At 55.5% G+C, this 15,214-nt stretch overlaps 1 protein-coding gene across 6 annotated transcripts; it reads right to left on the minus strand.

Annotated features, from left to right (window-relative positions):
* On the minus strand, positions 516-14,946 carry ORAI2 (ORAI calcium release-activated calcium modulator 2). 6 transcript variants are annotated; one of them, XM_005697805.3, is made up of 4 exons: positions 13,699-14,946; positions 12,599-12,749; positions 8,146-8,383; positions 516-3,860 (listed from the first exon to the last, which is right to left on the minus strand). In XM_005697805.3, exons 1-4 carry the CDS (start codon positions 13,775-13,777, stop codon positions 3,321-3,323), a joined length of 1,008 nt encoding a protein of 335 aa, XP_005697862.1. In that variant the 5' UTR covers positions 13,778-14,946; the 3' UTR covers positions 516-3,320. The 6 variants fall into 6 exon arrangements, with proteins under 6 accessions (XP_005697862.1, XP_005697863.1, XP_017895888.1 ...); XM_005697806.3 differs by lacking the exon at positions 12,599-12,749; XM_018040399.1 differs by lacking the exons at positions 12,599-12,749; positions 13,699-14,946 and adding an exon at positions 11,746-11,843.

The raw sequence follows: 15,214 nt of genomic DNA on the forward strand, positions 1-15,214 counted from the left end.
CTTCTCTTCCTTTGCCCTTCCGGAGGCATCCAAGTCGGGACCGTGTCTGCAGGCTGGTTGAGCACATGCGGGAAATGGTCAGAATGGGCTTGCTGGCCTAAAGCTCTGCGCTGAGCCCAGGCCTTTTCTGGCCGCCACCCCCCCCCCCAAAAAAAAAAAAAAAAGACGACTGCAGCCCAGTCATCTTGTGCTGCAGAGACAGGCTGGCCCTCTGGGCTGAAGTGCCAGAACGTTAGGAACAATAACAGGGACTTCCCTGGTGGGCCAGTGGTTAATACTGTGTGCTTCCACTGCGGGGGGGTATGATATCAATCCCTGGTTGGGAGCCAAGATCCCATATACTGCACAGTATGCCCAAAAAAACTAAAAAATGTTATTAGTAAAGGACAGAAGTTTCTAATAAGGGGGCCTCTACCTCCCTCACCTGGGAGCCTGTTGGGACACTGGTGACCAGTGGTTGGAGGAGGGGCTTCTGAGCATCCCCTCTCCCTGTGGCCTCCCACCAAGAGCAGAGAGCAAGTTATAGCTTTATTTATTCAGTTCAATCCAGGGCAACAGTTTTTTAAAAATCCATGTATAGGACGGGGGCAGGGTGCACACCACATGTGGTCTCCATGACGTCATGCATAGTGCATTTCTCAGCACAAGACAGATAAGGTCTGTAGATGAACCTCAATCCACTCAGGCTTGTGTGGTTTTGTCCTGCACGCACCTTCCTAGAAGACACTGAAATACATTCTGCCCTGGCAGTTTGTCCAAAATAGAAACCGTGAGTTTGCTTCTGGTCAGGTACTAAATGGAGACTGTGTTCCACTTTGGAAATGGCCTCTGTGTATATCTGCGGGCATTTGTTTTATGAGCACCAGGAAGGCTCCTTTCAGAGGAAAATAGGGCAAGCCCACACCACTCCTCTCACCATAGAGAGGCCACTATACTCGGAACCCTCTTCACAATCAGGCTAAACCTCCAGGAACCGAATTTCTAGCCTGTAAATATGCTTCCCTCTCCTTCCCAGACTGCCCTGCTGCAGCTCCAAATAGCTTACTCTCCAGCCTCAGAGGATGCTCTGGGCTACTCTGAGAGTGACCCCCATCACCAGTCCCCAACCCGTGGTCAGCTCTGTTCTCACAGAAACTGTTTGCCCCATACCTCTGGGAACTAGAAAGGCTGGAGCTGGGAAAACGTGCTGGATGAAAAAAAGAAATTGCAAGAACACTGTTCTCCTAATCAGTGTCTAAAACATGTCATGCGGCATCTTCCCTGCCTGTGTGCCACTGCCCCTGGCACCTAGGTGACCCTGATGTGGCCAGGTTAGGAAGCTCCCCTCCCACCACCGCCATGGGCCAGGCATTAACAGCGGGCTCCTGGCTGATACCTGGGGTGTGCTTGCCACGATGTGGGGGAGCTGGGCACTCCATGGGCCTGGCTCACAGGGCAGGGGCGCCAGGCAGCCCAGGACAGTGGGTCGCAGTGAGCGCCGCGAGGCCCCTCTCAAAAGGCTCAGGCTAGAGGAAGGGGCTGCTGCCCCCTCCAGCAGTGGGGAAGAGCTGGTCCCTACCAGGACACACAGTGGTGGTCTTGCAGTGACGCCAGTGACCTTGCACAGAGCAAACACGTTAAACCAGACAAGCCTTTTCAACAAGGCTCCAAGAGGAGAGGAGACATGCGCCAGGGAGCGAGCAAGTCACGACAGATGTCAGCAGAGGATATGAGAGACACACCCTTCGGAAGGCACCAGGGCTCTCCTCTGGCCCCACAGGACATGACATCCAGGCTCCCCGTAAATGCCACGACTTGCACTGGTGGTTCTCAGCATTTCAGAGTGATGTGTTAAGGTTTACGTTCTCGACAGTATGTCATAGTCTCAGAAACCTCAACCAGGCCCACCAGCGTTTCCTGGCACACACAACCCAGACACCACAGAGCTACTGGGCTGTGGACAGAAATGCCATCGGAGCATGAAGTCCGATGACTGTGGAAACAAAAGAAAAGGCACCCCTCTCTGGCGGCTGCTGGCCAGTATGTACACGTGGTTCTTAAAAGCAGCTCAGGGCACAGCAAGCTCACAGAGGAGCTGGGCTGTAGCACGTATACGTTCTGCCCCAAGACGTGGGCTCAGGCCTACCAGATGCCATCTGGAAAACACCAGAAACCATGACTAGAAGTATGAGCTGGGTGGGTGTGGCCGGAAGGCCTGGGGGGCCCCTGGGGAGCACTACATGGGACCTCGCCCTCCCTGCTGTCATAAGCAGAACCCAAATGTGGCCAGGGCTGGCCTCTGACACCACCACCCACGGACCAGGCCAGGCCACGGCCTTGTCCAGACACGAAGTCCCCCAGGCTGCCCCCCTCCCACAGCAGGGGCCCCAGGCAGCAGGGAGACAGGTGAGCTCAGCTGCCTGGCCAGTGTCCAACCCTCTGTAACCGCAGCTCGGAGGGCTGACAGCTTGGGACCGTCTGGGGTTGAGATAAGGGCCTCTCTGGACTGGGGTCCCCTTCCCCAACCTGGTGGCCCTGCTGGGTCAGTGTGGCCAGGGATCCTGCTGTCTGGGAAGAGAGAATTCGAGCCCAGGCTGCTTCAGGTCACCCCTCAGTTAGCCACCTCAAGTGGGCACCTCACCTGGGATGCCTAGAGACAGGCCTCTTGACCTCACAGGCCTCCGACCTTGGACATCTCATCCAAGGCCTGACTAGTCTGATGCACTTGCTGGGCTGACTTACCCTACCCAGGTTCCTGCCTCCCCTCCCCCACCCACCCCACAGGCGAGGCCACCCAACTCCCTCCAGGGCAGGGAGGGAAGCACCAGGCCAAGCCGTTAATCCTGCGCCCAGTCTATTCATAGCAGGGTGGTAGCATCACTCATGCCCCCAGGCTGCCACCAGCCCAGCTCCAGAGTCAAGGTGCAATCCCTTCCCTGAACTCAGGATGCTGCCTTGACTCTCCAGGCCCCTGCCAGGCTCCCGCCCCGAGCTGGCCACTCGGTCCATGTCTCTGAGGAGACCCGTGACCACCCGTTACAACCCAGAGCCCGGCCTCCTTGCCTCAGGAAGGCCCCACGGCCAAGGACTCAGCCTTTCTCTACCCTGAGCTCTTAGCCATCAGTCTCCCCTTTAACTGAAGAGTTCCATCCTCTGAGGGAAAACGAGCCAGGTCTTAACAGCATTAAGACAGAAGTAGAACTTTGGTCTAGAACCGTCTGGCAGAGACTCGGCAGCCCGGTTGGCTATCCGCGTGTCTGAAACTGTCCAGGAGGCAGGCGAGTTCCGGTCCACGCCAAGTGACGCAGGCGCGGCGGCGGCCGCGCCGGGAGCGCATGCGCTCACACCACCTGCAGGCTGCGCTCGTGCCCGTCCAGCTGCACCTTGAGCTTGTGCAGCTCCTCGATCTCGCGGTTGTGCCGCTCGGTCTTATGGCGCACCAGCGAGCGGTAGAAGTGGATGGTGAAGACCACGAAGATGAGGCCCACGGGTACCATGATGATGGTGGACACCAGGGCGGCCTGCCAGCCCGTGTGGCCGCCGGGGCCTGGCGGGGGGCCCGGCTGGTGGCGTGCATCCACGGGCAGGAACTTGATCCAGCAGAGCAGCACCACCTCGGCCAGGAAGAGCAGGATGCCCAGCACGGTGGAGAAGCCCCAGGCCAGCTCGATGTAGGGGTGCATGCGCTCGTGCGGGGACTCGCTGATGGAGTTGAGGTTGTGGATGTTGCTCACGGCCTCCACGTTGGGCAGGATGCACGTGCTAATGAGCAGGGCGAACAGGTGCACGGCCACCAGCACCGTGGTGCAGGCGCTGAAGGCAATGAGCAGCGGCCGCGGGTACTGGTATTGCGTCTCCAGCTGCACCTCCACCATGGCCACCTGCAAGGCAGAGGGGCTGCTGAGTCGGGGCCTCCGCAGAGCAGAGGGCACTCTCCTCCCCTATTCACACACTGTGAATTTTTTCCTGATATGCTAGAGAAGATCTCACTAAGGGCAATCTAAAAAGTACAGAAAAGGCTAGAGAAGCACTGGGTCCCTCTGAGGTCTCCCCCTGGGTGCCATGGACAGAGGTGTACTGGGGGTGCCCAGCTCCGGCCCAGGGCAGAGGCCGCACTTCCCTGGGAAAATGCAACACTGCTGTTGATAGCAGAGCCAGGCTGCAGTGGGACTTAGCTGCCAACAACTGCTGCTTTTCAAAACCACCTGACCTTTCAGGGGGTTAAAAAGAAAAGGAACAATGGAGGCTCCTGATGACCCCCAGACTCAGAGCTGTACACTGGACGGACTCACACAAGCCACAGGGTGCCTCTGTCAGCTGAGACCAAAAGCAGGAAGGAGCAGCCTCATCTCCAAAGGCCGGGAATAGCCATATACATGAGAACAATGGCAAGACGGGGAAGCTGGGAAATGGCCTGGGCTGGGAAAACAGCTGAATCTTCAGCAGCGGTCACAGCTAGGCCAAGGTAATGTCTAGAAAGTGTAAGAAACAGTAATTCCCAAATTCCACATGGAGACGGAGGGGCTCCTCCAGGGGTGGGAACCAGGGGCTGCTGGGGTAAACCGTGTGTGTGTATTCACTTCAATAACATATAAATCACTTTTAAGTGAAAGGGAATAAGAGGCCCACCAAAGGACCAGAAGCCCCAGCTTATCTCTGTAGCTGCTGTCACGTCAGTCGTGTCCGACTCTGTGACCCCATAGACGGCAGCCCACCAGGCTCCCGTCCCTGGGATTCTCCAGGCAACAATACTGGAGTGGGTTGCCATTTTCTCCTCCAGTACATGAAAGTGAAAAGTGAAAGTAAGTCGCTCAGTCGTGTCCGACTGTTCACAACCCCATGGACTGTAGCCTACCAGGCTCCTCCGTCCATGGGATTTCCCAGGCAGGAGTACTGAAGTGGGTTGCCACTGCCTTCTCCCTATCTCTGTAGCAGTGGGTGTCTATTTAGGCTGAGACTTGCTCACCAGAAGCCCTAAGGGACTTTCAAAATCCGGACTGGGCCCCAAGCTCCTGCCATGCTTCCCCAGGTCACACCCAGCCCACTTGAGATGGCTCCCCTGGGGCCTACGCCCCACCCCAGCTCTGCAGACCTAGTCTTGGCTCACCAAGGGCTTTCTCTCAAGTACCCAACGATAAGAAACCAGACCCATTAAGACAGCAGGAGCAGGGAGGCAGAGAGAAGCCAGAAGGCTCTTCCACTCACGGTTTGTCTCCTAGATCTAAGCCATCCCTGTTTGTTTGTTTGTTCGTTTTTCCCTGAACTGTGCGGCTTGTGGGATCTTAGTTCCCTGACCAGGGATTGAGCCCAGGGCCACACCAGCCAAAAAAAAAAGGTGCCAGAGTCCCAATCACTGACCACTGGACCGCCAGGGAACTCCCAGAGCCATCCTAGTTTTAAGAAATATACAAAAAAGATTTCACAACTTCTAGCAACTATTGCCTTATCCCCTCATTCTGTCCTCAGTGGAGATGGAACCCTTGGTACGGAAAAAGATAATGTCAGTCCTAGTGGACCACAGCTTGAACGGAAACTCTGCAATGATTATTGCTCCAAAGAGTCGGTGGCCACATTGCCAAGGTGAGGGAGGGGTGGTCCTTTCTCAGTGCCCTGGTAGCCTGCGTAGGCTCTTGTGACCACAAAGAACGTGACGCAACAAAAAAGGATGTCGTGAACCTCAGAGGGTGCAGAGATAAGAAACAAAGATGATTAAAAGGCCAGCAAGGAAAGCAGTTTTGTTCCACTGCAGGAGAAAAGGCCAAAGGCCATATTTCAGTGTATTTATGTAGATATTTTATCACAGGCCTCGGATCACAGGTTTTCTGTGTTAGGGGCAGGATAAACATGAAGAAATAAGCTTAAGGTCAGGCGTGAGCACCTGTTGGACAAGGGACCAGCTTTGCAATTCTAATTAGGGAATACATAATACAGAGAGCCGCAAAGAGCCGGACGTGACTGAGTGACGACAAAATACACAGAACAGGCTCCGCGCGGAGCACCGCCTGTCCATATTTCCATGACCCCGTCCTAATTCAGCTATAGTTTCCACAGCGGAAATACTGGCTGACGATCAGTATTCATCACTTCTTTCTCCTAGGTGGCTTTGCAGTCTGAACAATTATCTGATTTACTGGGGTCTGTGTGGTTTCTGAAATGTGTCCCTGCCGGCTTAAAGGGAGTACTGGCTGACACAGAGGAGATACTCCATGAAAGCTGAGAAAATGCATTTTTATTTCCACCCCTGCCTCTCAAAGGTCACTGCTCCCATTCTCAGGCCACTTCACACCCCTGAAGCCTGCCGTTAAGTCTCAAACTAATCCTCCAGGATTCACTCTTTGTTTTGTAGCTTCACAGGGCTTGTTTTCAAATTTCAATGACGGGTTTTGTAACCTTCAACTTGGGTGAGCATTTTGTTGGAAAAAGTGACTTCCCTAAATTTGGAAATCCAAACTGTAGTCTCAAGAGACCGCCCACAGACAGGAAGTGATTTCCAAGACCTGGGCCCCACACAGAATGGAAACCATCCTACTGCATTCAATTGGGCAGTGCTTCTCAGAGTTAGTTTTCCAAAGATAAAAGATATATATATATATATATATATATACATATACATATATACAGGCCAGAAAAACTTAATGCAGTACTATAATTCTTCTGTGAAGGTAGAAAACAAAATTTAATTTTTAAAATATTTCTTTGGCTCCGCAGGGATCTCGTTCCCCATCCAGGGATCAAACCGCGCCACCCCACCCCCTGCATTGGGAGCCTAGTCTTTGCCACTGGACCACCAGGGAAGCCCAAGATCTCATTTTAATAATGACATTGAAAATTCTCTTGCATATTTCTTAAAATTAAGCTTGAGAAAATATTCCTTTTTCAATGTGATGAAAGAAAATCATTTTGAGCCAAAATTTTGCCCCATGTGATTGGACACTTTTGTAATTATGGGCTTTTTTTTTTGTTTTTAATATGTATTTATACGGCAGTGCCGGGCCTTAGTTGTGGCATGCAGGATCTTTAGTTGTGGCTTGTGGGATGTGGTTCCCTGTCCAGGGATCAAACCCGGGCCCCTTGCTTTGGGAGCTGTCTTAGCCACTGGACCATCAGGGAAGACCCTGTTTTTTAAAAAATAATTCACAAGACCTGAATCAGCGTTTGCTTTAAACCACAGACCTGAACCCAGATTGACTGCCCTCTAAATGCGGTGACCACTGCCCCGCCCTGTACGAAGTCACACCCTGACTACACAATGTCTCATTTCTCCGAGGGTGACCAGCACCCGTGTCTGGCAGGCCCTTGTCAGGGGAATGGCCACACTGGCTCTCTCAGACACCTTTCTATTTTCTACGTACCCACTGACAACTGACGCTCTAGGTTACGGGAAAACAATTGTTTCCACATTAAAAAAAAAAAAAAGAATTGCTTCCAGCCCAATAGGACTTCCTAGCAGACAATAGAGGAGGAGCGGTGGCCGCAGTTCTCACTGGGATCCTGACATCCCCGTGCTCTGGGCCGATCCCCGGAGGGATGAGGTCTGCGGGCTTCGGAGTCAACAGGAGATGTGGCCCTTCCTGGGGGCCTGCGGATTCTCCCCAGACAGACTCGCCCTGGGGTGTGACTCAGAAGGAAAGCATAACCAGGTAGCCAGGAGTCAGGCCAGAAGCTCCACTTCATCACTTCGGGGGGGGGGGGGGGCGTGTGTGTGCCCAGCTGGGTTACACTGAGCAAACCGGCCCGTTCTGCAGTCCCTGCTCACATTCCCAAACTCTTGGGGGCCTTCTGAGGGCTTGGGGACTCCCCTGGGTGCCCCAGGTCGCCCTTCCTGTTGCAAGACCAATCCCCTTGGAGGGGGTGGGACCTGGGCGGAGACTTTTATTGGAGGGTGGGGGTGGGGGAGGGGTCTTATTTGCAGCACGTGGGATCTTAAATTGCAGCCTGTGGGATCTAGTTCCCTGACCAGGGATTGAACCCAGGCTCCCCTGCATTGAGAGTGCAGTCTTAGCCCCTGGACCTCCAGGGAAGTCTCTGGACAGAGACTTCCTAATGGTCCATCCTGGCTGCTAGCAGGGCCCAGAGGGTGGGCTTTGCTCCCTGAAGCATCACAGGATTTCGGTGAGCAGAAGCCCACCTTACTGGCTGCATTTCCCACCACGTGTTTCCACTCACCATGGCAAAGCCCGAGAGGAGGGCAGATGTCCGGCTGGAGGCCTTTAGCTTGGCCCTGCTCAGGTAGAGTTTCCTCCAGGAGAGCGCCTGCACGGAGTGGTGGTTGGAGGTGACCAGTTCCAGGTAGCTGCGGCGAACCCAGTCCCGGTAATCCATGCCCTTGTGGCCGGGTTCCGAGCAGGTGGGAGCAGAGGGGTCCACAGGCACGTTGAGCTCGGCGCTCATGGTGGGGGCCAGGCTGGGGGCGGGAGAGACACTCAGATATACCCGAGGGTCCCCCACGCATGGAGAAGCCAGACTCCCAAGTCCCTTCTACCTTCCCTGGGGGCCCGCTATGTACACCCTGTGCCAGGGCCACGGGATCCAGGGGTGCACGAGGGTGGGGCCCTGGCCTCTGAGGCTTGTCCCCACTCAGGAATGTAGGGACCACCTGTGGGAAAGAAGGGTCAAGCGGGTGCATCTTTAGGACCCACCTCAGCGTCCAGTGTTCCTCCACAAAGCTGGTATCTGGTCTCCTCTCCTGAGCTCAGAAAAGCTCCAACTGAGCATGGCTCTTGGGTGAACAGAATTCCAAGGCTGGCCGAAAGCACCTAAACGCCTACCTTCAACAAGGGGGTTGTAGCGTTTTGGAAGCTTCTAGGACCTGATACTTCTGGATTTGACCCAGCCATGCGATTCTAAGCACACCACCTGACTTTTCCAACTTGTTCATCTTCACGTGGAGACATGCCCATCCTGTTAGTCGCTCAGTCGTGTCCAACTCTGTGACCCCATGGACTGTAGCCCGTCAGGCTCCTCTGTCCATGGGATTCTCCAGGCAAGAATCCTGGAGTGGGTTGCCATTGCCTTCTCCACCCTATTGGGGTCTTAAACGAGAGAATGGAGCCTGAAGACTCCAAATTGCTTTCCAACAGCCAGGTGCCAACCATGAAATCAGTGTTTCCATGCAGCTGCTAATTTCTCAAATCTCACTTCAATTTAAATCAGCACAGTTCACCCTGAAAATAACTGATTTATAACTTGCTGAAGCTACATCCAGGGTGCAGTGGAAACTAGCAAAATGAAAAATCAAATTGGTCAATTGACATGAACATGGTTTGGGGGTTTATTCTTTTCAAGAAATGGAGTCTGGAGACCCCTCGAGTCATCCCAGTAGACATGTGGTTTGACAGTAACACAGGATGAAGATCAGAAGGGCTGATCTTTCGAGATTTGTGAATTTAAACGCAAATCTCCAGTAATCCAAATAGGGGATTGGCGGTCTTGTGTGGCCCAAGGGGCTGGCCCTGCAGCAGCCCTCAGGATCAGCTCTAATTAATCTGTAGGGCAGGCTTCAAGGGCATAGGCACCTCACAGCTCACTTAGCATCAGATATTAACTTGTACCTTCAGGCCCGCATGGGCCCAGTGAAAAGCCTACTTAAGGCTATTACAAACAGATCAGCGTTCCTAGGTCCCAGGGAGCCAGGTTGGGGGTGGGAGGGCGGAATAGAGGGTGTTTACCAGGGTCCGTGGCTGAGGAAATGCCCCAAACTTGATCTGCCCATGCCAGTCCCTAAGTGGATTCTCTGGGAGGGTCCTGGGGAGGGGGGAGGCTCTCTCTTTTGGGGGGTCCCTTCCTCTTTGTTTTGCGCCAGGCCATGGACGCACAGCTTTTACTGACCAACAGGGTCCCCAGAGAACAGCTCTGCGCTCTTCTTTTCCTGCCCGGGTATGCCAATTACTAGGTCATTTACAAGAGGGCCGACTTGGAAACTTGGTCACCACCACCCCGGCCCCCACCCACATCTGCAGCTAGCAGCACAGCTTGTGAGCACTTCAATCACAGGAATGTCCCTTCCCTTGGGGAGAATTCAGAGAAATGTTGTTCACTAACCAATCCATTGGCTGGCTCCAAATAATTTAGAATGGTATCATTGGGAAATGCATTTGTTTTTTCCTCTTTTTGCTCCACTACATAACAGAAGTGAGCCCATGGGGTTGATGAAGACACTGTCCAGCCTCTGGAAGGGTAAAAGGCACAACCTTCGCCCCCTCAGAGGATCCATCCTCTGTCCTGCATCCAGTGAACGCTTCCTGGGCCCTAAGGTAAGACTGCATTTGGTACTTAAGGATCAAAGATGAAAGATGAGGATGTTCAGTGGGGGAGTGGCCTAAGTCGGGGGAGATTCTTGTCCAGTGAGTTAAATGCTGCTGTAGTGGAGCCGGTGTGGGGGCTGACGGGGTGGACAAGGCGCTGGCTGGCTGCCTCTACTCTTGGGCCAGGAGACGGTCCCTGCAAGGGAGCAGGGACCAGGACACAGTTGGTCAAGGTAGTGTTGGCAAAGAGGGACCCTCCTGCAAAGACAAGATGGTGCCCACTTGGGGAGGGTCTGAGAGGCAGGGCAGGAAGGCTGGCTGCAGAGGGGCCAGGGGAGCCGTGGTGGAAGCAAGATTCAGGGAGTATGTGCAGCCCAGGTGGTAGGACTGTGCTGGACTTGCCCTGGCGCTGCCCAGAGCTGCCCAGACCCTCAGGCTTGGGAGGAGTTGGTGAGGGAGCCATCGGGGCTCTATCTGGTCTGTGTGCTCAAACACTTGGCCAACTGGGAAGGGCAGGAAGGCCTGGTGGCCTCCAGAGAGATGAATGGGGTGGAGATGGGACGGTTAGTGAAGGTTAGCTGAGCCCAAGTTGGAGAGTGGAGAACTTCATGGGCAGTGAGGGCTGACGGTGGCCTAGGCGGTGGCGGGGGCGGCCTCAGCTCTACTGATGTCTCCAGTGGCAGGATTTGGGAAGGGTTGTCTGTCTGCTTGGAGCTGGGGTGGTGAGGTGGGCCTGTGGGTCCGGAGGACAGAGAAACCACTTCCTGCAGAGGGAGCAGCAAAGACTGGATTCAAACCCATCCGCGGCCCCTCAGCCCCAGAGTCCTACCCCGGGCCAAGCCTCCTGCCCACCCGGCCTCCCCCAGAGGCAGAGTCTGGTCCTCAGACTCCAGGGCTCTGCTCAGGCAGCGGGTGGGGCGGGGCAAGATGGAGCCTGACCTTTCTGTCAGGTGGCAGAGGAGCCAAACGATGCTCTCCTGGCCGAACCTTGTGGTCTTTTGGTTTTGTTTTCATATAAGGGGCGGTCAGAGAAAAGAGATCTCGTAGAATTACCGTAACGCTGTCTCTGGCTGTGGGAAACATTTCCAGGGGGTGGGTTTGGGGGTTTGACTGTCAAGTTCCCTTAAACATCTGGGGCATGAGCAATGGCGAGTGCCACGCAGAAACGGCTGTTTCTGACTCTTTCTGTCACACCCGCACACGGGAGGGCCCAGCTCCCCTCCTCCCCTGGGTCTCCCTGGAGGAACCCGCCTGCAGCCCTGTTCCTTCCCTTCAGCACTCCCTAGCAGCCAGGGGACCCGCATGCGGCCCGCATCTCTCCGCGTCTGGCAACCTCCCAGTCATCCTGGCGGCTCCGCACCCCGCCCGGGGATCCCGCGGGCTTGGGGTCCCAACCTCACAGTCGTCTCGTAGGCCTGCCTAGGAAGAAGCTGGGGTCTCCGGGTGCAATTCCGGTCGCCCCCGCCCCCCGCCGGGACGGAGATCCCGCCGCCCTCGCCCGACACCCACAGTGAGCACTCACCGATCTTTGCTCTGCCCTCCCGGCCCGACTCCGGCTCGGGCGCGCGGCTGGCGGCGCTGGCGTGGCCCGGTGGCCCGGCCCGGGCGCCGAGCTCGGCCCCCTCCCTCCTTCCGCCAGTCCCGCGGGGTCCCCCGGGCCCCGCCCCCGCCGGCTGCCCCGCCCCCCCCCCGCCCGCCGCAGCCGCAGCCGCTGCCACGGCAACGGCGCGGCTGTCACGTGACCTGCCCGCGGGGGCGCCACGGGCCACGTGATGCTGCGGGCCAGGAGGGGCGGGGCGCGCAGCCCCCTCACTGGGGGTCCCCCGGGGTCCCTTCCGCGCTGGCGCCGCTCCCGCCGGGACACGAAAACCCGAGAAGGGTGCTCATCTTTCCTGGTTCCTGGGCGCGCCGCGGGTGGCCGTGAGCAGGGATCCGCGCCGCGGCAGTGATGAGAGCCGGAAGCCTGGGCATCCCTCGCTCTCCCTCCCCAGCAACGGAATGGGGAGGCTGCGCTTTCTCTGTCCCTGGGTCTGGCCCGCGAGTCCAGGGAAGGGTGAGCCCTAGTCTGCGGGACGCGTGTGGGTCTGAACACAGAGTAGGAGCACCAGGTTCCCAGGGTGAGCCCCGGGGGACACCCAGGACCGGTCACTGACCCTGTGGACGGGTGGGATCTCGTTATCAGTCTGCCGGGCGGACGGTGGGTGGCCGGGGGAGAAGGGGTGTAGAGGAAAGGAGGCTCCGTTGGGGAAGGTGTGGGCGGCCACGCCCCGATTTGCCAGGTGGACAGCGACCCCAGGCCGAGCACACACCCGGAGCTGGTCACCCGGAACCGCAGCCCCACCCACCAGGCCCAGCGAGACCTACGGGGTCCTCACCCGAGTGTAGCATGCTTGGTGGGCAGAGCCCTGGGGGAGAAAGAGTTTTCCTCGGTGCCTCTGGCTCCTTCCGTTTCAGGCTGCAGGGAACCTCTCAGCCGGAATGGTGAACTCTCCGGTTTTATAACCCAGACATTCAAACAGGAACGGTCTTTTCAGGAAGTGCATATGGGTAACTCACTGAGAGGAGAGATGGGTTCCCATCCACCCACCGTGCCAGGCGGGCCCTCGGAGCCCTTCCTGCGTGCCCTACATAGGATTTTTCCATCTGTCACAACAGCATGGCACCGTGACACATTTATCCAAAGAGAAGAAAAAAGAAAAATTCCATTCCTGTCGCCCAGTCCAAGTTTTCTGACAATTGGATGAGTAAATGTTAGCAGGTATGCCAGGCCAGATCCATTTATACTTCAAGACCCATGCTGAGAGCCAGAATGACACCTTTTATTCCAAGAGCACGCTTAAGAGCGGACTAAGCTAGTTTCCCTGTGTTTACCGCCCTAACAAGGGAATGAGGAAAATCCTGGGGTCTGATTACTGCCCCTCCCACCCATGGCAACAGGAAAGAGATTGTTGTATTTCGGGGAGCAAAGTCCACAAAAAACATAGTGTGGCTTTCACACCTCTGGCAGTTGATAAAGTGGACTGGAAAACAGGAAAAACATTCTTTTTAAAAAATTTGTTTTTAATTTATTTGTTCACCTGAAACTACCACAACATTGTTAATCGGCTGTACCCCAATATAAAATGTTTTTGGTATTCAAAAAGGAAGAAAACATTCTGAACACTTTGCTAACGGCTGTAATTGCATCACAGGTGAACACTGTTTGAGCAACAGAGGCCTTTGCTTGAGTCCTCACTTCTGAACCCTGATTGCACATCCTTTAGAAAGCTTACTAGGCCTGGTAGCCACGCTCCCACCCCCAGGCACATTTATCCAGCCTGTCCGGGCAGAAGTAGAATGTAAGTCATAATTACCAGGGCTTTCCAGAGCTCGTTTACTAACCAAACCCAGAAAACAGCGTTCCCCACCTTATGAGATTAAGCATGCTGACAGCACCAAGTTGAAAGGAGAGAAATTTAATGATCACAGTACTCACAGTTGCAGAGCCCACTCAGGTGCCCAGGTTGTTGCATGGGGGTTACGCAGAAGCCAAGGTGGTTCAGGTCAAGGTACATAGTACTAGCTGCTCATCAGGGAGGTCTGGGTTCCAGTCTCTGCTGACACTCCTGTGGCTGGTGGTCTGGCAAGTCACCGCCTTTTCTGAGGCCTTGGCCACCCCATATTTGAAAAAGGCAATTCTGGGAGGCACGTCCCAGAGGTCACCCCCATGCCAGTGACCTCATCCACTGTGACCCCTCATTCCGTGAACACTGTGGTCCTTGCTGTCTTCCTCCCTCCCCCAGCTCCTAGCCAGGATGGCCTCCCCGCTGGCGTGGACAGCGTATCCAGTCCCTTGACCATTCACTCCTAAAGCCCAGCGCTTATCATCACCCTCTGTGAACTTCCAAGGATCAAACCCTGCGCCCCTGCAGTGAGTCCTAACTACTGGACTGCTGGGGAATTCCCAGTGTGAACTCTTAAATTCAGATATCCCGCTTTCTGACCCTTCTTCCTCACTCAGTCCCCAGCACTTCCCCGACCCTGTTGACAGCCATCCTTCTCCCCCTCAGTCTCCTCTCCACTCCCTCTGTGGCCTCTCCCCCACACATCAGACTATAAACCTCTCAGAGAGCTGTCATCACTTCCTTCGTTTCCTCCTCAGGCACCTGGAGTCACAGCCCTTTGTGCTGCTAAATCCAGATGTCCCAGCCACTGCCCTGTGTGCCCCTGCGTCCCCCTCCTTCCACCCGGAAACCCTCCTTCTTTCTTCGGTGAGCCCACCAGACTCTACCCCGCACCCCACGCGGGCGTCTCTTCTTCCATCTGTCCACTCAATACGGGTGTTTCTCAGGATCCTGTCCCGGTCCCTCTCTCTACACTTCTCCCTGAGTTTTCTCACCCACTCACTGTTTGGCCTGAGGGCTCCTGTATCATCACCAACAACCCTGATCTCTTCCCAGCCTGGCAGGACGTGTCCCATGGCCCCGCTTCACCACGCCCACAGCTAGAGGCCTCATGGTTCCCTCACATCCCTGCTCCACCTCCTGGTCCCCTACCCGCTTAGGGAGGGTCCACCACGCGGCACAGCTGGTAACTCTGTAGATTTGTAGAACTCTCTAGATCCTGACTCCCCACAAGGAGAATTCAAGTCCTGTGAATTCTCCCTCTGAAATGTCTCTGAAATCCCCCGAGCCCCTCTTTTTTGCTCTCCCCACCTCGTGTCTATTCTAATTCAGGCCATCGTCACCTCTGGTTTCTGATCTGAGTTTCTGATCTGAGCTAGCCTCCGCTCATCCTGGAGGCCTGGGGCCCATGCCCACGCAGCACCCTGAGCGTCACCAGCCTGACTTTCTTGTCTGTATCCCTCATCAGACCCAGAGCCCTTGAAGGTGAGGATCGTGTTGCCCAACAAAGTGCAGTTCAGAACCCTTTGGATTTCAGCCTAGTGTTTGCTCAATAAATGTTTGCTATGGGATCTTCCCTGGTGGTCCAGTGGTTGAGAATCCGCCTGC

This window comes from Capra hircus, chromosome 25 (genome assembly GCF_001704415.2).
Source record: "Capra hircus breed San Clemente chromosome 25, ASM170441v1, whole genome shotgun sequence".
Lineage (NCBI taxonomy): Eukaryota > Metazoa > Chordata > Mammalia > Artiodactyla > Bovidae > Capra > Capra hircus.